The sequence below is a fragment of the Manihot esculenta genome, chromosome 3, assembly GCF_001659605.2.
Source record: "Manihot esculenta cultivar AM560-2 chromosome 3, M.esculenta_v8, whole genome shotgun sequence".
In the NCBI taxonomy this organism is placed as follows: domain Eukaryota; kingdom Viridiplantae; phylum Streptophyta; class Magnoliopsida; order Malpighiales; family Euphorbiaceae; genus Manihot; species Manihot esculenta.
Window position 1 is genome coordinate 20,633,785 of NC_035163.2, and position 21,624 is coordinate 20,655,408.

General features: G+C 31.8%; 2 protein-coding genes across 3 annotated transcripts; both read left to right on the top strand.

The window, feature by feature from the left end:
- Nucleotides 1-222: 222 nt before the first annotated feature.
- Nucleotides 223-8,635, top strand: LOC110610433 (translation initiation factor IF-2, chloroplastic). Of its 2 annotated transcripts, XM_021750352.2 has the most exons (13): nt 223-381; nt 517-2,027; nt 2,159-2,191; nt 2,462-2,575; nt 2,756-2,905; nt 3,034-3,132; nt 3,239-3,301; nt 4,008-4,163; nt 4,267-4,332; nt 4,888-5,124; nt 5,769-6,044; nt 7,144-7,332; nt 8,150-8,635. In XM_021750352.2, exons 2-13 carry the CDS (start codon nt 522-524, stop codon nt 8,309-8,311), a joined length of 3,051 nt encoding a protein of 1,016 aa, XP_021606044.1. In that variant the 5' UTR covers nt 223-381; nt 517-521; the 3' UTR covers nt 8,312-8,635. The 2 variants fall into 2 exon arrangements, with proteins under 2 accessions (XP_021606044.1, XP_021606043.1); XM_021750351.2 differs by having other exon boundaries at nt 224-2,027.
- Nucleotides 8,636-9,137: 502 nt separating this feature from the next.
- LOC110610801 (kinesin-like protein KIN-14Q) lies at nt 9,138-14,555 on the top strand. The gene is made up of 15 exons (XM_021750879.2): nt 9,138-9,457; nt 9,539-9,613; nt 9,823-10,223; nt 10,331-10,544; nt 10,643-10,719; nt 10,803-10,902; nt 10,999-11,097; nt 11,185-11,361; nt 11,476-11,761; nt 12,054-12,215; nt 12,334-12,549; nt 12,659-12,696; nt 12,838-13,001; nt 13,115-13,240; nt 13,392-14,555. The coding sequence occupies exons 1-15, from the start codon at nt 9,391-9,393 to the stop codon at nt 14,229-14,231; spliced, it is 3,042 nt and encodes a 1,013-aa protein (XP_021606571.1). The 5' UTR covers nt 9,138-9,390; the 3' UTR covers nt 14,232-14,555.
- Nucleotides 14,556-21,624: the final 7,069 nt, after the last annotated feature.

The following is a 21,624-nucleotide window of genomic DNA, read 5'->3' on the forward strand; positions in this document are numbered from 1 at the left end:
TTAAAATGTGCACAATTTAACCATAATTAATATTTCATCAATTTTTATTTTGTTTTTTAATAAAAATATTCTAAATTAGTTATATCTTGTTCATAAAGTTATTTAATTTAAAGTTTTAATTATCGAAAAATAAACAAACTGTTTTTTTTTTCTTATTAAAATGTGAAAAAAGAATAAAAGAAGAAAAAAAAATGTATAAAAATACATGAAATCGTGGAAGCCTTATCAGTTGGAAAAAATTTAACAGGCGGAGACCAGCAGCCACACAAATTCCCATTTTTAGCTTTGTTCGTCGCTACCAGTATATCTTCCTTTCCAACCACAAAGCTTCTCTTGTCTCCCTCTCTCATGGGAGCTCCCAAAATTTGCATGTGAAGAGAGGTAAGTGTGATTATCAATCCCTGTTTGTTTCGATTGATTTGTCGAATTCTCGCAATTCTTGGGCAGATGAAGTTGTAGAGGTAAAAGGGTTCTTTTTAAACTTTGTTTTGATGGGTTCCATGGTGGTTCTTGTAGGAAGCATGCCGTCTTTGGCTTCCTTGATTAGCTTAGGAAGCCCTAATGTGGCGGCAGCCACTACAAGTTCATCTGAATCTTCTTATTTTTCTTCGTATTCACTTGTTAGGAGAGTTTCTTTATCTAAACGGAGTGCCAAGAGATGGCATTGTGTATGTAAATATTCGTTCACTACCACAGATTTTATTGCTGAGCAAGGAAATGCTGTTTCTCTTGATTCTAATAATTCATTTAGAGCGAGCAGTAATGGCGATGTTGATAGCGAAATCTTACTTAAGCCTGCTCCTAAGCCTGTGTTGAAATCTTCTCTTGGCTCAAAAGGTGAATCCCTTTTAGGTATGAGCTCCATTGAGTTGGACTCTTCGAGGGATTCTGATGATGACCGAGAGAGGAATGAGGTGATTGGGTCTCTTGGAGAAGTGTTGGAAAAGGCTGAAAAGCTTGAGATTTCCAAGCCAACTCCAAGCGCTACGAGGAAAGATAATGGAAATGTAAATAAAATCACACCATCTAACGCGGGTGCTAACTCGAGAGTCGCTAAACCTGGGAATTCAGCGGCTTCTCGCAAAATTAAAACTTTGAAGAGTGTTTGGAGGAAAGGGGACACTGTAGCAAATGTGCAAAAAGTTGTGAAGGAAGTTCCTAAGACTAATAATAAGGCTGTGAAAGAACCTGTAACAGGGGAAAGGACAAATCTAGAATCTCAACCTAGTGTTCCTTTAAGGCCTGTGCAGCCACCCCTGAGACCTCAACCCAAGCTACAGGCTAAGCCATCTGTAGCGCCTCCTCCTATGATGAAAAAACCCGTTATCTTGAAGGATGTGGGGGCAGCTCCAAATTCACCAGTTAGTGATAAATCTGATATGGGTGCTACAAAAGGTAACGGACCAATTTTAGTTGACAAATTTGCCCGCAAAAAACCAGTTGTTGATGCTCTAGTTGCTCAGGCAGTGTTAGCCCCCACAAAACCAGCAAAGGGCCCTGCACAGGGGAAGTTCAAAGACCGAAAGAAAAGTGTTTCACCTGGAGGACCTCGAAGACGAATTGTTGATGATGATGATGTTGAGATTCCTGATGAGGAGGCATCGGAGCTCAATGTCCCTATTCCAGGTGCGGCTACAGCGAGGAAAGGAAGGAAATGGAGTAAAGCTAGCCGAAAGGCTGCTAGACTCCAGGCTGCCAAAGAGGCAGCTCCTGTTAGAGTAGAAATTTTAGAAGTTGGGGAAAAAGGTATGTTGGTTGAGGAGTTAGCCTACAACTTGGCCATCAGTGAAGGTGAAATTCTTGGGTATCTCTACTCAAAGGGGATTAAACCTGATGGGGTGCAAACACTGGATAAGGACATGGTAAAGATGGTGTGCAAGGAGTATGATGTGGAGGTCATAGATGCTCATCCTGTTAGATTTGAAGAAATGGCAAGAAAAAGGGAAATTCTTGATGAAGATGATCTGGACAAACTAGAAGAGAGGCCTCCTGTCCTTGCTATAATGGGGCATGTGGATCATGGCAAGGTAGAGGATAAGCATTTTCTATTTTCTTCTTCTTCTTTTGCTTTTAGTTTGATTTTGCAAGGAAAACATGTATATTTTTGAAAGACCTTTTTTTCTGGCTAATAACCCTTTGGTGTTCATTTGCATGGCAGACTACCCTATTGGATTACATTCGTAAAAGCAGGGTATGTGAAATCTTCATCATCTTGACACTACTTTTTTGAATTGTTTTCTCCTTGATGCCATTGAATAAATTTGAATTTCTAACTTTTCTAGGCTATTCTGCCTTCCCTATTGTAATAAAATTTTATGGCCTAATATAGAATGAAGTCCAGTAAAATATCTGTTATTCTTGAGATTGATTTTGGGTTAATTGATTTTTGAAGCTATATGTGATTAGTTCTAGCATGACATATAGATAATTTAACAGAATCCTGACAGCTAGATATTTACAGGTTGCTTCCTCAGAAGCTGGTGGGATCACACAAGGGATTGGAGCATATACAGTTCATATACCTGTTGATGGGAAGCTGCAACCTTGTGTTTTCCTTGATACTCCTGGGCATGAGGTAAGCTGCAATTTTATGTTCTTTTCAAAACGGGTAAAAAGGCTTGATAATTTAGATCTAATGTGCATTAATAATTGTTAAGCAACTGATGCTCCTAAAATGTTTTATATACACAACTCTGCTGTAATCAGTTTGTATTTCCTTACCTTTAGATGATATCTATATTATCCGCTCCTGTAGGCATTTGGAGCAATGAGAGCTCGTGGAGCAAGGGTGACTGATATTGCAATCATTGTGGTGGCTGCTGATGATGGGATTCGTCCTCAGACAAATGAGGCCATAGCTCATGCCAAAGCAGCTGGAGTTCCGATTGTAATTGCTATAAATAAGGCATGCCAACTATAAAGGCTTTTCTGTTTCTCAGAATGAGTTTTTTGCACTTGAAAAATGCATATGGTTTTACTAATGCTGGCATGATGACATGCTAATTCTCCATGGACATTTTTTTTCCCTACCAGATAGATAAAGATGGAGCTAATCCAGAAAGAGTCATGCAAGATCTTTCTTCGATTGGTCTCATGCCAGAAGACTGGGGTGGTGACATCCCAATGGTTCAGGTGTGTTTTTCTAACCTGCTCATTTTTATTGCATATATTGTTTGTGCTTTATCGGTTTATCCTTTTCTTTGGACGAATATTATATTCTGCCATCCTGTCTTAACAGATCAGTGCTCTCAAGGGAAACAACATAGATGATTTACTAGAAACTGTTATGCTTGTTGCTGAGGTCAGTTAAATTTCATCGCTGCCTTCTAGTTTATGTTAGCATCTTTCTTGCAGCATGCAACAATTAACTCTAGTCTGCCAGCGGTTTTGTTGTGAGATATGGATTCTTAGTTATATTTTGATGGTTATGACTTGTATCCCTCTTGCATTCATACTGGCTGCTGTTGGGATGTTAAGAATAACCTTTTATGCAAATGTTTCTTCTTATAATTGTCTCTTAAAGTTTTTCATGTGAGCTTGCAATGTTTTTTGAATTAAACTATCTGATTTAGGGAGTAGAGCAAGCAAAAAGACATTGAGAAAAATATTTATGCCCATAGATATATACTGGGAGAAACAAACTTCCTGGATATCTGCTGAATGCTGCAATGCTTATAGATTCAGTTGGATTCTAAGTGTTTGCTTTTGAAAGATTCCCAAGAAATAAAAGGATGTACTATGTATATAAAAATATGTACATAGATACAGAGTGCCTAATCCTTTGCTTATGCTATGGCTAATATAGCTGTGAACTTACTGTTGGTTGTCATCATTATGACTTTTGAGGCCCCATCTCAAGGTCTTCTTTCTTTTTTTAATTTTTTTAATTTATTGATCTTTGTCAAATGGACTGTACTAGAAATGCTTTAGTGTAGTTTAACAGCATTTGTCTGTCTTGCTTATTAGTTATTTGCATCTGTGTTCTGACCCATGCCTGATTGTTTCAGTTACAAGAGTTGAAGGCTAATCCTCGTAGAAATGCAAAGGGTACTGTTATTGAGGCAGGTCTTCATAAATCCAAAGGACCACTAGCTACATTTATTGTACAGAATGGTACCCTTAAAAAAGGGGATGTAGTGGTTTGTGGAGAAGCCTTTGGCAAGGTTGGTTAATGGGAAAAAACGAAAAAACCTCACACTTTCTTTACAGCTTCAAATGATCTAATTGCTTATTTTTAAAACGTTACTGATTTATGCCTATTATCAGGTGCGAGCTTTGTTTGATGATAGTGGAAACCGAGTTGATGAAGCTGGACCATCTATTCCTGTACAGGTTTGTTTATTTTTCTCTTTACATTTTATTTGCATACCTGCCGAGTTATCTTTATTCACTTTTTATTGGTACCATGTTTCTAGGAGAACCTATTCAGTATGATTTGATGATCTATGATAAATCGGTGAATTGCAATGCCTAGTTATGCACTTTTATTTTCAAAAAGACCCCCTAGTTTTGAATCCCAATTACCTTTTTTTGTTGTTTTTCTTTTTACTCCTTTATGCTTGATTGTCCACAGAATCAATAAATTTTATCACTTAAATGTTGCTCTTTTTTTTTTCTTTTCATTTTTCTTTTATATTATTTTTTTTCTCTCTTGATATTATGACTTATTATACTCGGTTAATATATATATGTGTGTGTGTGTGTGTGTGTAGTAAAATGGTTCTTTATTCAGTATCACGTATAATATGTTAAAGCTAGAAATCGAGAAAAGTGAGCAGTATGATGTGATGCCTTCTATTGGAGATTCGGAGTTGTTTCCTTGGTTTTTTAATTAGTTGACTTGTGTGGCTCTTCCTAACTTCAAAAATATCTTGTACTCGTCTGTAGGTTATTGGATTGAGTAATGTACCAATTGCTGGTGACGAATTTGAGGTCATTGCCTCCCTTGATATTGCACGTGAAAAGGCTGAAGCACGTGCAGAATCATTGCGAAATGAGCGAATATCAGCTAAGGCAGGGGATGGAAAGGTCACACTTTCTTCCTTGGCATCTGCTGTTTCGTCTGGAAAGCTTTCCGGATTAGATTTGCACCAGCTAAACATCATAATGAAAGTTGATGTTCAGGTATATTTCTGTTACACATTTCTTGTAACACTGGAAATAGGAGTTCCTTGTGACATTTTCTTGTTCAGCTAAATATGGTTTGGCTTTCATGCATGTGCTAGCTTTAGTTTGTTTCTGCATGGGATCCTTGCCAAATCCTGATTATAGAATCTTATTTGCCTATTATGAAAAGATTTTGGACAGATCTACAAAAATGCCACTCCAGTAAGGTGAAATTTCAAATTAGCTTTTAACTCACAAGTTTGGATAGAATCACCAAATATTAATACATGTGAAATTAAACATTTGCATTCATAATATATTCACAAAACAACTAGTAAAACAAAAATCTTAAGGAGCAATTAGAGAATTTAGTTTTATAACTACTTCATGTACAGAGTTTTTTAAATTAGCTATTAGACGCGTGTATTGGTCTGTAGTTTAAATTTCTAAAAATTTGATCCATTTTTTTAAGGTAAATGAAATCTTTGCACAACAGCACTGCCTTTGTTGTTTCATACACACAGTGGTGACTTAAGTACATTTGCATGCTAATGCCTGTGAACTTTTGGGGTGTTGCACTGAGTTATTACCAAAATGTTTTAAATTAATCATTAGCAAGATATTATCCGCAAAGAAACTAAAATTTTCCTGGTTATTACTAGGGATCTATTGAAGCTGTCAGACAAGCCTTACAGGTGCTGCCCCAAGATAATGTCACATTGAAGTTCCTGTTGCAAGCAACAGGGGATGTAAGCACCAGTGATGTTGATCTTGCCATTGCTAGTGAAGCTATTATTTTAGGATTTAATGTCAAAGCGCCAGGCTCTGTCAAGAGCTATGCAGAAAACAAAGGTGTTGAGATTCGGCTATATAGAGTTATCTATGATCTCATTGATGATGTACGAAATGCAATGGAAGGACTTCTAGAGCCTGTTGAGGTTAATTCAAAAGCATTATTTTCTATATCCACTTTTTTCTTTTTAATATTCTCGGCCAGCCTTTAGTAATGTTTATAGCAGATGCAACGAATGTCTAGTTCTATTACATGAACTGGGTGCATAGTTTGGATAGTAGTTATTTGCAAACTGTTTTACTTTTTAATTTTTGCTGCATGAAAAGTTTTTCGAAGTTATGTTATCTCTCTTTGAAGCGTTCTATATTGGGGGTTGTAGGGAAAGGGAAGCTGTTGAACTTGGGGTAGATTGACTTTTCTTGTAATTGGGCATTACCATTTTTGTTAATGTTCCTTAAATCCATTGAACATGAGTAGGAAGAATCTAAAGAAACATTTCTGGTGCCTTTCTCGTGTGAAGAGTGAGTACGTAAGACTTAGGAGTGAATCAGTTTGCCATTACTTTCTTTTTCTTTTTTCCTTCTTTGTTTTGACACGCTTGTTCAGTATGTCACCTTGTTGGCATGCTGATGTTTCTCTATTTCTTCTTTACAACATTTCTCACAAATATCTCCATTAAAAATGAAGTGTCCATGAAGCATATGCATCCAATTCTATTCTTATATGCTGATCTTTCTTTTCTTTCTCTTTGCTTTTTCCATTTCTTTTGGTTTTGGGGTGGAAGTGAAAGTGTGCCTTGGTGCACTGAAAAGATTACACTATTTTGGGGACCACAGTTCAAATCGTAGAAAGTTAGAGACAACTTCCTTGCAATTCAAGGGGAAGATCACATATTTCTGATCTTTTCAGACCCCATGATGCAAGAATAATTGAGTTCCTTTTTGCTACCAACAAAGGGATATGGTTTCCCCTTGTTGTTCTCATTGAACTCCTACTCCCATGAGTTATTCATAGTGATTATCAACAACAACTAAGCCTTAATGCCAAACTAGTTGGGTTTGCTATATGATGCTTTGATGCTATTCGAATCTATTAGATTCATAGCAATCAATATCATCAGTTTAGCTAAATATGGATTTAAACCATGAACCTTCTTGACTAGGCAAGCATGTGGCTTTTTTTTTTGTCCTCTGAATTTTTTAGTATTAAAGATTTGCACTTGAGAGTTGCGTGTCTATTTATAGGAACAAACAACAATTGGCTCAGCAGAAGTCCGGGCTGTGTTTAGCAGTGGTAGCGGTCGCGTTGCTGGATGTATGGTCATGGATGGAAAAGTAGTGAAAGGCTGTGGCATTAAGGTCATTCGAAATAAAAAGACTGTCCATGTTGGTGTTCTGGATTCCCTGAGACGAGTTAAGGAAATTGTTAAAGAGGTACACTTTGGTTCTGTTTTCTGACAGTGGGTCAAATTTCTGATCAATATTTGTTAGCAGTTCATTTGCTTACTCATGGTGTCTATGTCATGCTTTTCTGGATCTGCATTTTGGATTTGGTCTCAAATCACATTTTATGCATGCAAATGGGCAATCTAAACTCTTTATTCGGGAGTATGGAAGGAATTATCAGCCCAAATATTTAATAACTGCTTAGGACTAAGAAGTCACAGAGGTTCATACAATTGATAATCTGATATCTATAATTGTTTCTCTGTTTCTTTTCCTGTTCCCCTTATGAAATGTGACGACTACATTATTGGAAAATTTTCAGCGAGTTGCATGAAGCTTTTACTTATTCTAAATAAATTCTAGAGGTGGAAGTGTATTTTTTCAATTCTTCTGAATCTCTCAGGGTTGAACTCTATTACTTCTACTTAGTTGGGTTTCCTTTTGGTATCTCCTTTTTACATCATAGTAAAGAAGTAAACAAACAAGTTTGTCTAAAGTTAGTGTTCTGCCAGCTCTATTCCAATTTTCCTCTTTGGTATTACAAGGTAAAAGCATATGAGAATCTCGAGCAGTTGCAATTTGTGTTGAATGAAACAACTGGATTATTCAATTTCTTATTTCTATCATAACTATTTCATTCTTAGAGTATTCGAGTTCCTATTGATAAATTGAGTCGCTGGAATGCAGTTACAGGGATTCCAGCTTGTGCTGCTCTGCATTTAAGTGTTATGAAGAACTTTGCCTTTGCATTTGCAGTATTAACTAGTTGTATTTTAGCATGAATAACATTTCATTTTTTCGCCAGGTAAATTCTGGGCTGGAGTGTGGTATTGGGGCGGAAGTCTATGATGATTGGGAAGAAGGAGATATAATCGAGGCATTTGACACAGTTGAGAAGAAGCGAACCCTCGAAGAAGCATCAGCTTCCATGGCAGCTGCACTGGAAGAAGCAGGAATTAACTTGTAGAGGAACCTACATTTGGCTTGAAAATTTGCAAATTTGCTTTCCCTGATGGATGCAAGAAAAGCATTACAATTCATACAAATCAGTGCTCTATCATTGCTCGGCAAGAGGAATATATATTCGAGTTAGCCTTGGCATGCAATTTATTTCAAAAGTGCCAAGTGCTTGAGAGTCTGAGGTCTGAGCTTGCGGTGATTTTGCCCGTTGTATGCTTTACTGTTTTTCTCTTTAAATGTATATATCACATCTTAGCTTCTTTATGTAAAGGAGGAAAAATCATACAGCTCCATTAACGATTATATGCCTCAAAAATATTTTGTAATGTCACTCCAAGAGGGTAAGAATTTTTTTTTTTTTTTCAAACGTTCTCATCCGGATAGGTCGAGCATTAACAGTATGGTATTTTAAATTGCATTTGATTAAGATGAAGTTTTCTAAAAACTCCGCTTTGTTTTTTTTTTAAATATCACGAACATTTCGTGTAGGTGGAATAGCTTTTTTTTAAGAAAATATAGAATTTTTGAATTAGAAAGATTTTTTCTAAGTTTAAATTTGTTCATCTGAAATTTTTATTTTTATTTATTTATCATTATTTTTTCCACTAATGTATTTTAATTTTCAATACATATTAACTCATGCTAGAAAGTTGATCAATACAAAATAATAGTCTATAAATCGAGATGGATAAAAAAGAAATAAATCTATTTTTATGAAATGGATGAGGCATTTTATTATATTATTTTTAAAAAATTACTATAATTATATACTTTGTATTTTGAAATTTCATAATTTTGTTAGTCAGATATGGATAATATTTTATAAAAATAAAAAAAATACTAAATAAATATAACAAGAAAAATACAAAAGCTTCATTATTTTTAAAAGTTTTTATTAAAATAAAATAAATTGACCCACTGAGAGGGCATGAGTATAAGAAGGGCGTGTCCGGTTCAAAAATTTCAAATTTGAAAACAGAACAAACGGTCAACTTTTTCTCAATTGCACAACGCAGATTGAATGCTCTTGCCTTTTCTTTTTACTTTTTAATATTATTACATATTCAAATCCAACAGTACTCATCAATGGAAGATCACACTCATCAATGGCAGGACTCTGATCCACTTCTCCTCACTGACGTTTCATGCCACTGTAAATATCTTCTCCTTTCTCCTTTTCTCTTTCTTCTCATACTGCTTCTCTAATTTCTTCTTCAAACTTGGCCCTTGCCAGACACTCAACCTCATTCTCCAAGATCTTCGACTTTCAATATGGAGGATCCTGATTCTTCTTCCAACCCAGATAACGGTATGTCTGTCATTCTTCATTTTTTGCTGAATTTAGTATTTCTGTGTACAATTCACTTGATTTTTGCTTGGAATTCAAACAAGTGATGCCACTGACGGTATTGTTTTCATATTCTCACTTGTTTACCCTTGAATCGGCCTTCAAGTTTCAGATATTTTAGAGAGGTTTTTCCAGAATTTAATTGAGCTCTATGGTTTCTATCTTCCCAGGTCGCTCCGTGCTCGGTTTTTCTTTAACATCTCCTGATCTGGTTATTTGCGGGGGTTCCCCTGAGATACCGATGACTATCTGTGGAGATTCCCCTGAATTCTCGGAAAGGAACAAGTATAAGTGTTCTTTTGAGCTCTCTCTAGAGAATGGTATCAAGGATACTGATACCAAAGATACCCATAAATCCCCATCTGTAAAGTTTTCTTCAATATGCCAAACATTTGACAGAGAATTGTCTCCTGAATCTTCCTTGGAGCTCCTTGTAGAGCCATCAGAGGGAGAGAAATTCCCAGAAAACCACCCATCTGCTGGAAGTATCAAAGCAGAATCCACTGATGTGGAAGCTCAATTGTTGAAACCAATGGGAACCTCTGAAGCGGCAGAATGCAACTCACCTAAAGTAATACCTTCTAATCATCTTTTAACATCACTCAATGATTTGAAAGAAAACAAAACTTTACTGACCTTTTCTTTTCTTTTTCCCCAAAATTAAACAAATTCGAGTAGCAAGGTAATAGTGAGCAAGAAGTGAAAGGAGATTACCAGGAGCTACTTAGACTTGTTGAGTTTCAGAAAAGGGAACTAATGGAGACGAGGAGGGCATTGGAGGAATTTAAGAAGGAAAATCAACTTAAGGATAGGGAATGCCAAGATGCTTGGAAATCTTTACAGGATCTCCAGAATGAGCTTATGCGCAAGTCTATGCATGTTGGGTCCTTGGGTAAGGAAATTTCATTATTTTCTTTGGTATTCAGTTCAGGATTTTTCTTTAAAAGAAAAATAAATGATCTTTTTTCTTTTGTGTATGTGTGTGTGTAGCATTTGCCATTGAGGGACAAGTGAAAGAGAAGAGCAAATGGTTTTCATCATTGAGGGACATGACTAGGAAACTGAAGGTACTAAAATAATTACGACAGGAGATGTCCCTATGTTCAAATTGATATGCAATGATATTAGTCTTTAAAGTTACATTTTGCAGCTTATGAAAATGGAGCACATAAAGCTATCAGAGGAGGCATCTGGATTTAAGAAGTGCCTTACTGATATGGAGGATATGAGGTCTGCCATTCAGTCCAAGAGTAAGTTAAAATTATATTAACAATTTTTTTGAAGTACTATTATTAAGGATTTTTTTCCCCTCTTTGTTCTTAATTTAAATGTTCATGTTCTGATAGTGAAGGAGCAAATAGATTTGCATGAAGATCTCAAGATTAAATTTGTTGAAGGGGCCAGGGAACAAAAGGAACTGTACAATAAGGTTTTAGAGTTGAAAGGTAGCTGTATGCTTGCTTTTTGGTATCCAAGGCTTGTCCAGATTGGAAGTCAAAGAGGTTTTATTGAAAACTGATGCTTGCTTGCAGGAAACATTAAAGTATTTTGCCGATGCAGGCCATTAAATGCTGAAGAACTTTCATTAGGTGCTTCAATGGCTATTGATTTCGAATCTGCTAAAGATAGTGAGCTCACTGTAATTTCAAATGGGGTACCCAGAAAAACCTTCAAGTTTGATGCTGTCTTTAGCCCTCAAGCAGATCAAGGTAATAGCAACTCAATCTGAAGTCACATTGAAGTTTCAAGTTATTGATGCTGCAATACATGCTGTTCCTTTTAGTATTATTTAATAACCTGTTTGTTTTTGCTTCTTTACTTAGCTGATGTTTTTAAAGACACTGCTCCATTTGCAATCTCTGTTTTGGATGGGTTCAATGTATGCATATTTGCTTATGGACAAACTGGAACTGGGAAAACGTTTACAATGGAGGGTTCAGCAGAAGCTCGCGGGGTGAACTTTAGGATCCTTGAGGAGATATTTCGCGTTATTAAGGAGCGCCACATGCTATTTCACTACGATGTATCAGTGAGCGTTCTAGAGGTATATAATGAGCAAATACGAGATTTGCTGGGTTCAGGCTCCCAGCCAGGAGTGGCTGCAAAGAGGTAAGATTGAAAATTTGGGCCAATTCTATTTCTTATGCTTCCTGGAACGTTTTACAGCAAGGATTGGTTTTCTAAAGAATTATTTATTCATTCTATTTTGCTTATAAATGCATAGATTGTGTGTCATTAATGAAGAAGAGGATAAATTATTACACGAGTAAAGGCTTTATTTCTTAGCTGTTTTCTTGGAAAACAAAGATTCTAACAAAGCAATTTTCTTTCTCTCATCTGTTGTGCATTTTTTTTTGGGAGAACTGGACAACTCTCAAATGGTTTTTTCACTGTACTGTAGGTTGGAAATCAGGCAAGTGGGTGAAGGTCTGCATCATGTCCCAGGTTTGGTCGAAGCACAGGTAAACAGCATAAGTGAGGCTTGGGAAGTTCTACAAACTGGAAGTAATGCAAGAGCAGTTGGCTCAACAAATGCCAATGAGCAAAGCAGCCGATCCCATTGGTATTTGAACCCCATATTACCATTTGAATATCAAGTTCGTTAAATTTGCTCTCATAAAAGAATAAAATCTAATCAGGAGTTTTGCTAAAGGCTACTGCGTATTTATCTCATGATACAGCATTCACTGCGTGATGGTGAAAGGAGAGAATTTATTGAATGGGGAATGTACAAAGAGCAAGTTATGGTTGGTTGATCTAGCAGGGAGTGAACGAATAGCAAAAACAGAAGCCCAAGGAGAGAGGCTCAAGGAAACTCAAAATATCAACAGATCCTTATCTGCACTTGGTGATGTCATATCTGCTCTTGCAACTAAAAGCCCCCACGTCCCATTCAGGTTGTAATTTACTTGCTAGTCTTTATTTTATTGATTTGGATGTGAATTTCACCGACACAGAACTTGCATCCTCAGTTATAAATACTCAAAATGTGTGCTCACCGTGTAGGAATTCCAAGCTCACCCATCTGCTTCAAGATTCCTTAGGTACCTCTCTAAATTTCCCAAAAAAGTAAAAGAGTATGGAGATTCCAATTTTGTTGGTTCTTTTTTCTTTTGTTCTGTATTATTGGTAACTATGCAGAATGAAAATGAGAAGCCTGACGAATGGATTTTATATTTGGTTAGGAGGAGATTCAAAGACACTCATGTTTGTACAGATAAGCCCCATTGAAAATGACCTGGGTGAGACCCTATGCTCACTGAACTTTGCGAGCAGAGTGAGAGGGATTGAGTTGGGTCCTGCAAAAAGGCAATTGGACACTACTGAACTTCTCAGATACAAACAGATGGTACAACTTATTAGGATTGCTCCATCTTCATTAAAGGTTTTATGTATTGTTGTCATCTTTCTCTGAAGCTAGGAGCTATGCTTATGAAAAATCTTAATTCTTCTACTTGTAAGGCTGACAAATCAAAACAAGACTTAAAGACTAAAGATATTCAAATCAAGAAAATGGAGGAGACTATTCATGGATTAGACATGAAGGTGAAAGAAAAAGACCTCAGAAATAAGAACCTTCAGGAAAAGGTAACATATTGGGGACTCATTATAAATTTGGCGTTAAAATACTCATAATTCTATACTCATTATAACCTTTTCCCCTTCTCTGAGACAAAATCATGCCGCTTTTATGACTTTGACATGTCTTAAGCATAGTTATTTCTTGCTGATTTTGCAGGTAAAGGAGCTGGAGTCACAACTGCTAATTGAAAGGAAGCTAGCACGTCAGCATGTAGACTTAAAGATAGCAGAGCAACAGAACCAACAAATGAAAATGCAGCAAGATGAGCAAGCAGCACCGAGGCCACCATTCGCAAACAGACTATTAGGAAGTAACAAGAATTCCAATGAACATAAAACTATTTCAACGGGCAACGATCAAGTAAATTCCTGTCAACCACTTGCGGAGAACAACAGCTACAAACCTACACTTCTTCCCCTTCTAACAGATGACATTGCCAAGTATATTGATCCCACAGAAAAAGAAAACAACCCAGAGATGACTGAACAACTAGCATTGCCAAAGAGAACTGGCAGAGCCTCAATTTGCACAACAGCACAACGGATCCCAGTAGCTCCAGCTCCACGACGCACCTCACTTATTCCCCTACCAAACGTGCGCGGTTTAGCTCAGCTGGCACCGCAACTTGTACCATTGTCATTATGCAATGATGATATGCAAGAAGAAACAGAAGGGTCTGAAGCTAACTGCACGCCAGAGCAAATTAGCAATAGTCCTAAAGGAAAAAAACAAGGCACCAGAAAGCTAAGCAGCATATTGAGACGAAGCATTCAAAAGAAAGCTCAGACTCCAGCACAGCAACATCTAAGGAAAGGAGGTATAAATGTTGGGATGGAGAAGGTAAGGGTCTCCATTGGAAGTAGAGGGAAGATGGGTCATAGGGTATTGCTAGGCAATGGCAGAAGAGGAGGAATGAAGGATACTCAGCAGAACAGGAATCAAAGGGAAAAGGAGAGAGGATGGAATATTGGAACGGTTGGAAGAACTGGAATTTGAAGATTGTGTTATTTATGACTTAAATTTTCTTTCATGAGAGAAGGAGAAAAAAAGAATCAGCTTTTATTGATTCTTTGTAGTGCTAAATCATCTGTTTGAATCCATGTAATTGAATGGTTGATGTACAGCATGTGCTTCTTGCAAGAATTCAAATATTCTTTTGTGGGCTATTTACTATTATAACAATTGAAATATTGAAAACTCTATCCGAGTCGGTGTCACCCAATCAATTCAAACATGTCAGGTTAAAAGTCATGGTAGAATGCATGATGAGCTTATTGATTTGTTCACATCTTAAAGTTGTTGTGTTTGGTTTTGAAAAGAGATGTAATTTTGTACCCATTTGGTTTAGCAATGTTTGTAAGGATTTTAGAGGTCAAGTTTGATTTTTTAATATTTAATAAAAATTACTTATATTTTTAAATTTAATTAATTTATTTAAAATTAAAGAAAAATATAAACGATCTGATATATAAATTTGAATACATGAATATAAATTACTACAATATTTGGATCATTTATAAAATTATAGGGATGAATTATAACTAACACTACTATTTTATTAATGAAAAAACTTTATAAATATAAGGACAAAATTATATATTTTACTAAATTTTAAGAATTAAAAATGCAATTTTTACCCTAATTAAAATTTTATTTAATTGATTTTTAAATGTTATATTAATATTTATTAACAATATAAAATGTAAAAGCCTAAAAAAAATATAATTTTTTTTATTACAAATTAAATTATATGATGCAACTTGAAAAATTTTAAGATGATTGAAATTTTAGATAATCTTAATAAATTTTAATATTAAAATTAAATAGTAAAATAGCAAAAAAAAAAAAAATACCCCGAGTTTTTACTTATCCAACAACGGATTATTTAATTTATTTTTAAAATAAAGAGTTTATTTGATCTTTTAAAAAAATTCAAAGGGCTTGTATAGATCAAAATAAAACTTAAAGGGCTTATTGATTATTGGGTCAACATCGAAGAACTTAATTAGCCTTTTTTAAAACATGATTTTATATATATATATATATATACAACACATTGAATTAAAAACTTAGACAATATGTTTCACTTATATTAAGATTTATTAGATAAAAAAATTAAAACATTTATCATTTTTTACATTTATATTATAATCTTAAAATTTTAGATAATAAAATTAATCTTTTCACATTTATCTCAATTTTAACTATTTATTTTAATTAATTTTTTTTTAAAAAATTTAATCCAATGTAGAATTATTTCTTAAAAAGTCTATTAAATAAAAAAATTAAAACATTTACATTAATTTATATTTATATCTAAAACTTTAAATTTTAGATAATAAAATTAAATTTTTTTCATTTTATTTCAATAATAATTAAAAAAAATAAATTAAATATAAAAATTATTAAAATTAATAATATAGTCCTTAAAGTTTTATCCAACTAATAAAATAATCCTTAAAATATAAATTTTTATTTTAACAAAGTCATTTTTTTTATTGTATTATTTACTTCTAGCTCTGATTTTTATACACATATTATTATTTAATCAAAATTTAAAATGTAAAAAAATTATAGTATAAAATATATAATATTATTTCATTTTATTTAATATTATTGATATGAAATACAATTTTTATCCAATCAATCAATAAATTAATATATATCACAAATATAATTGGTATATAAATAAATAAAATAAAAATATTAAATATTTTAAATAACGTATAATTGAGACAATTCTACAAGATTAAGTATGTACATTTAATATTATTTATGTATATTTAATATTATTAATATAAAATATAATTTTTATATATTAAAATATTTATATAATTTATAATAATGAATATAAACCTTTAATGAAATATTTTAATATATAATATTTATATGTGATATTTTATATAATAAAAATTTATTTGTAAAACATTGATTTAATATTATATATGATGACTATAAAGTAAATTTACTTTTAAAATAAAATTTAAATTAAAGTGCTATATACTTATAAATATAAAATTTTAAAAATTATATTATAATTTAATATTAACTTTTAAAATTTAATTTAATTTTTTTAATTATAATTATAATAAATGGAGAAACGATTTTGTTATACAAAATTTAAAATTTAAAATATAAATATGAATTAATATAAATATTTAAATTTTTTTATTCAACAAATGTTTTAGAAATAATCCTGAATTACAAATTTTTTGTTAAAATTGATTAAGAGGGATGATTGAAATTGAGGTAAATATAAAAAAATTAATTTTATTATTTTAAATTTTAAAATTAACATATAAATATGAAAAATGATTTTAATTACATATTCCATTATTATTCCATCCTCATAATTGTTGGGGAAGAAAGTTGAGAATTTACGTTTGGATCCAATGAGCTATTTTTTAGTATTTACATTCAAAGCTTTTTCTTTCGTCACATTTTTATCTATTAAAATAAAATTCTCAACGAATTATTTTTAAAAAAGAATTGTTTTATTTTAATATAATATTATTTAAAATAAAAATATATAGTATTTTTAATAAAATCAGACTTTTTTTTTTGAAAAAAAAAAAAAAGAAACTCTAATGTGTACCCACTAAACTGTCAATATCTCAAGTCCCATCTCCATCCAAAATGGGTCCTTGGATTCAACCCAACTCCCTAGCACTTGATTTCTTGGACCTTCAACAACCATAGATTTAGCCCAAGAAAATCATCAAATTCAAATCTTTTTTTAATTAAAAATGATTTCATATGAAATTCAAAATAATATAAATACCTGTTTTATAAATTATAGATGTATAGATTCAAACTTGTAATTTAATGTTCTAAATATTTAAAAATTAATAATATTTTAAGAATAGGAGCAGCCAATGAGAGAATTTGAAGTGGAAAGAGTTTGGTATAAATGAAAATCCATAAAAAGAAAATAAAGAATCAAAAATTGGTAATTTTGTGACAGAAACTTGAGAAGATTCATTATTAGTTGTAAATGTAGTATAGATGCATGGTATCATTAAGAATTCAAAAGCTCATTTGGTCACCTCCACCAACTCATTCATTCACCACATACCATAATTTTGATATGTCTAATCACCATTAAAGCTTCCTCCTCTCCTCTCACCTCCTATCATTACTGTAACATTTCAATTCCTACTCTACCATCTATTTTTATTATATATTTATTATAAAATTAAAAAAATAGAGTGCTAAAAACTATGGGTAAGATTTACGTGTGAGACTGCAAACATTTCCTCTTAAATACAATAAACTGATTTAAATTTATAGATGTATTTGTTACTTGAAGGGGATGTGTTGACCCATTTAGAGTTCAACCTCTTATTTTATTTTTTTGTTCTTTTTCTAACTCATCATCCACTTGGTCTAGCTCTTTGCATCACAACCTATCATACGACGTGACTTGCTTTAATACCATATCAAATTTGCTCATTGACGTCAATTGCCCTTTTTGTGCTCCTCGCACAAACAAGCCCTTCTTTCCCTCTCATTATCACCCTATAACGCTATGAATGTGACATTTACATTTAGAGAGTAAATGCAATATTTATATTTATATTTATATTTATATTTAGAAAAAGTAAAATATACATTTTAATAAAATTAAATTTAGTAAAATATAATTTATTAAATTTGAACTCCTTATATTGTTATTTAGCTAGAATAATAAAAAAGAAACTTTTTAAACTTTTTTTAAGAATGAGACAAGCTAAATATAGTAGTATATTAAAAATAAACACACATTTAATTTATTCTTATTTACAAAAAGTCTCTACCTGCTTTATTTTAGGTCTATCACTGCGTTCACAGATTTTTTTTTTTTTTTTTCGTTGTATTTTTAATGTGTGTTTGCAGCTAAATTTTATAGGATTAGAGTTTTTAGAGCTACTTTTGAGTAGTCTAATGATGCTTAAATATCCATCATCTTCTTTATTTTAGTGGCTGGGTATGGAGACCTTCTATAAATGAAAAACTCTTGGCAAAAGAGCTTACCCAAAAGGTGGTGGCTAAAACTTTCTTCCGTCTATTGCCTCGATATGCTTATTTTCTTTCTAAATCTAGCACTTGACCATGGTTGTTGCTATCATCAAGTTAAGCTGACTCTTCGCTTGCAGATTTCCAAAATACTTCACTTTATTTCTTTTGCAAAACTATGCATTCAGTGGATTTGAGATCAAAGACCAAATAAATCAAAAATTTAAAATTAAAATTCATCTAAAATTAAAAATTAAAATTAAATCCAATTTCATATACGACCAAATTAAATCAAATTAAAAATTGATCCAATTCAATTTATATATTTGGTTCTTGCACAATCAGATGCTCAAATATTCAACATAAATTTAAATAAATGTTGAAATAAAATTTTCATTAACTTTTTGAGAATAACTCTAAGTTACTATCAAATAATAAATTAATAAAATATATATAGAAAATAAATTAAAATATAGGAAATATAAAATCGTCGATGGACTTGTGGGCAATCAATACTATTGTGCCTTTTTTTTTTTTTTTCGTTGTGGGCTGTCAACACTGAGGAGGCAGGCACTGCAAGGCAGCTATGAGACACCATAATCTAGTGAGTAGGTGGTGCTACGAAACTGGCAGGGACAAGGTTGTCCTGACGCTGAGAACTTGGGCAAGGAGGCGCTACGAAGCTCATTGCTAAATCATTTAATAATCTTTGTAGTTATTTCTAAGGAGAGTCATTATTAAAAGATGGCTCTCTTTTTATAACAAAGAATCATTATTAAGACTGTTTCGATAAAGGTAAAGAAAATTCTATTAATAAATAGATATATAATTAATAACAAATTATAATAGTTGATAAATTAAGTTATAGTATTTAAATTGAATAAATCATGAGTTAATTGTATTGGAATTGAAATTAAATAAATAAAAGATCACATTAACAACGTGCAAAATTAGAAGAGAAGAGAAAGCGGCAGCACATTCATTGGATGAAACGCGTGGAGATGGGGATGAATGCAAATCTGAAGCGACGATGGAATTGGCCCACAACCAAATGCCAGATGCCCAACGTTGTTCTTACTGTACAAGTGGAGGCTCCTCCTTTTTAATTTTTGGCTAATTTGTGACATAATGTCTGAGGTTTAACAAAATTAATAGTTTAGACCTGTCATTTTAATAATAAATAATTTTATTTTATTATTAAAATAGTCATTTTATGAAAATTTATTATTAAATTTAGTATATATAATTTTATCGAATTCATAACTTTTGTGTTAATAAAATAAAAAAATTGATATTTCCGAATATAAGTAAATTTGGATTAATTAAACAAAGGAACAGTAAATCACTACCATCATTTTTTTAAAAAAGAAAATTATTGTGTTAATGAAAACCAAAGGAAGGATAAGTATGAAAGATGTGATCAATTCATTTCCTAGTGAATGAGATAAGCTTGGGAATAAAATCTAACTTCTTAAGCCCAATAGTGAATTTTGAGAGATTTTGATGCCCCCACCATTTTCATATCCTCTACTACTACGCCTCTACTTCATGGATAAGGAAAATTCTCTCACCAATTATATAATTTCACACGTGACGATTTTAATTAATTCACATCTATAAAGTGATTACTTCGGCGTGCTAAATTAAATTAAATTAAATTATATTTACAGTTAACTAAAAAATTTATAATTATATAATAAAAAGTCCCTGTGTATATAAATCATGTTTAGATTTAAGAATTTAACAATTACACTTTACAAAATTTAAATTTAGATTATTAGATTTTTTGAAATTTACGTGTTAAATGTCAGTAAAAAAAAAATTAAGATGCTATATTGAATTTTTATGTATATATATATATGCTAAATATAAAACTTAGGGTCACAATTAATAAAGTTTATTGGTTTTTCAACCCATAAAACATGATGATCTAAATTCTTTCCGATTATAATATTAAATAGATATATATTAAATCTTTTCACTTATAAATGATCTTAATAAAAGATATATATCTTTCGAATAATCCTTAGTATTTTGTTTGATTTGGACAAAAAGATAATCTCAATAGATTTTTTATGAATTATTTATTTAAAGGAAATATAAAAGCAAAGAACAATTAATACAATGGAAAAAAACTTTCTCCTTGCTTTAATTCCTGGTTTGTTAAGATTCGTTTCGCATAAAAAGATTTTTTTATAAAATTTATATTCTATGTAAATATTTTATGATAAATATATAAAGAAAACTCGAATTCAAGATTTTACCAATTTTTTATAATTTTTATAAATAAATTATTTTTTAAAAACCTTACCGCATGTAAGGGTAGAGATCTCACCCATTCCTTCCATCAAGCCACAACGCATTAATGAAAAACAAGCTACAATAATAAGTTATTAATAGAGGGCCATCAACGAATCTAAAATCTCCATCTATTATCCAATTTGGGCAGAGATCTGCCTTATCTAAGTTATCCATTCAATATAAATTATTATCCAATAATGCAAAAGCCACTATGCAAGACCCGATCTCCTTAATGGAGGAAGTCACTCTCTACGATCAGCATAATCTCTCACTGTTTGTAGCAAAACTCAAATAGTTTATCAGTAATATTTCTATTTACAGTGTTAAATTTTTTAATTTTATTTTTTTAATTTAAAATTAATATAATTAAGATATTATTAAAAGATTAATTGAGTTCGACTCAATAAAAATTTAATAGAGTTTGAGTCGTCTTATAAACGAATCACGTTTAAACTTAACTTTTAATTTTTTAGTTTGAATTTTGTAATATTCAACTCATTAAAATTCATGTATTAAACTTGTTTTCATATTCATGAACGAGCTCATCAATTGATTTATTGAATAAGTTAGTAATTAAACTCATTAAATATGCTGAGCTCAATGTTATAAAAAAATTGAACTCAATTTAAAATTTATGTAAACTTTTATAAATCAAGTCTAAGTTTTTCAAAATTAGCTCTACTTAATTCTATTACATTCTTAGAACCGGTAGAAATTCAGCTTATTAAAATTTTAAAAACTCTTCTTATATATATTTTTATGTATATTTTTTTAACTAAAATTATTTAATTTTAAATTTATTAATTATAAATTAAAATTTATTATAAATATAAATAAATTAACTGTATAATTAAATTTGATAAAAATTTAATTTATTTTAATATTTATTAAATAATTAAATTTAAATTTATTAATATTTAGTTTAACGTTAAAATAAATAAAATTTGAGTTTGAAAAAATTTTTTGATCAACTGAATTTAAATTCTTCAAAATTTAGTTTAACTCGATTCGTAAATAATATATTAAAATTGATCTACTTGCCTCGCTAAAAACGATAATAAAAAGTATAAGAATAATTCTCTAACTATTCGAG

What these genes read in the sequence shown, in the direction of transcription:
- LOC110610433 (XM_021750351.2), top strand. Translation starts at nt 492, where the DNA reads ATGGGTTCCATGGTGGTTCTTGTAGGAAGCATGCCGTCTTTGGCTTCC. An exon ending in ATTACATTCGTAAAAGCAGG is followed by an intron (nt 2,192 to 2,461) that starts GTATGTGAAATC and finishes AGATATTTACAG; the next exon opens with GTTGCTTCCTCAGAAGCTGG. An exon ending in TTGATACTCCTGGGCATGAG is followed by an intron (nt 2,576 to 2,755) that starts GTAAGCTGCAAT and finishes CCGCTCCTGTAG; the next exon opens with GCATTTGGAGCAATGAGAGC.
- LOC110610801 (XM_021750879.2), top strand. Translation starts at nt 9,391, where the DNA reads ATGGAAGATCACACTCATCAATGGCAGGACTCTGATCCACTTCTCCTC. An exon ending in ACATGACTAGGAAACTGAAG is followed by an intron (nt 10,720 to 10,802) that starts GTACTAAAATAA and finishes TACATTTTGCAG; the next exon opens with CTTATGAAAATGGAGCACAT. An exon ending in AGCCCCCACGTCCCATTCAG is followed by an intron (nt 12,550 to 12,658) that starts GTTGTAATTTAC and finishes CTCACCGTGTAG; the next exon opens with GAATTCCAAGCTCACCCATC.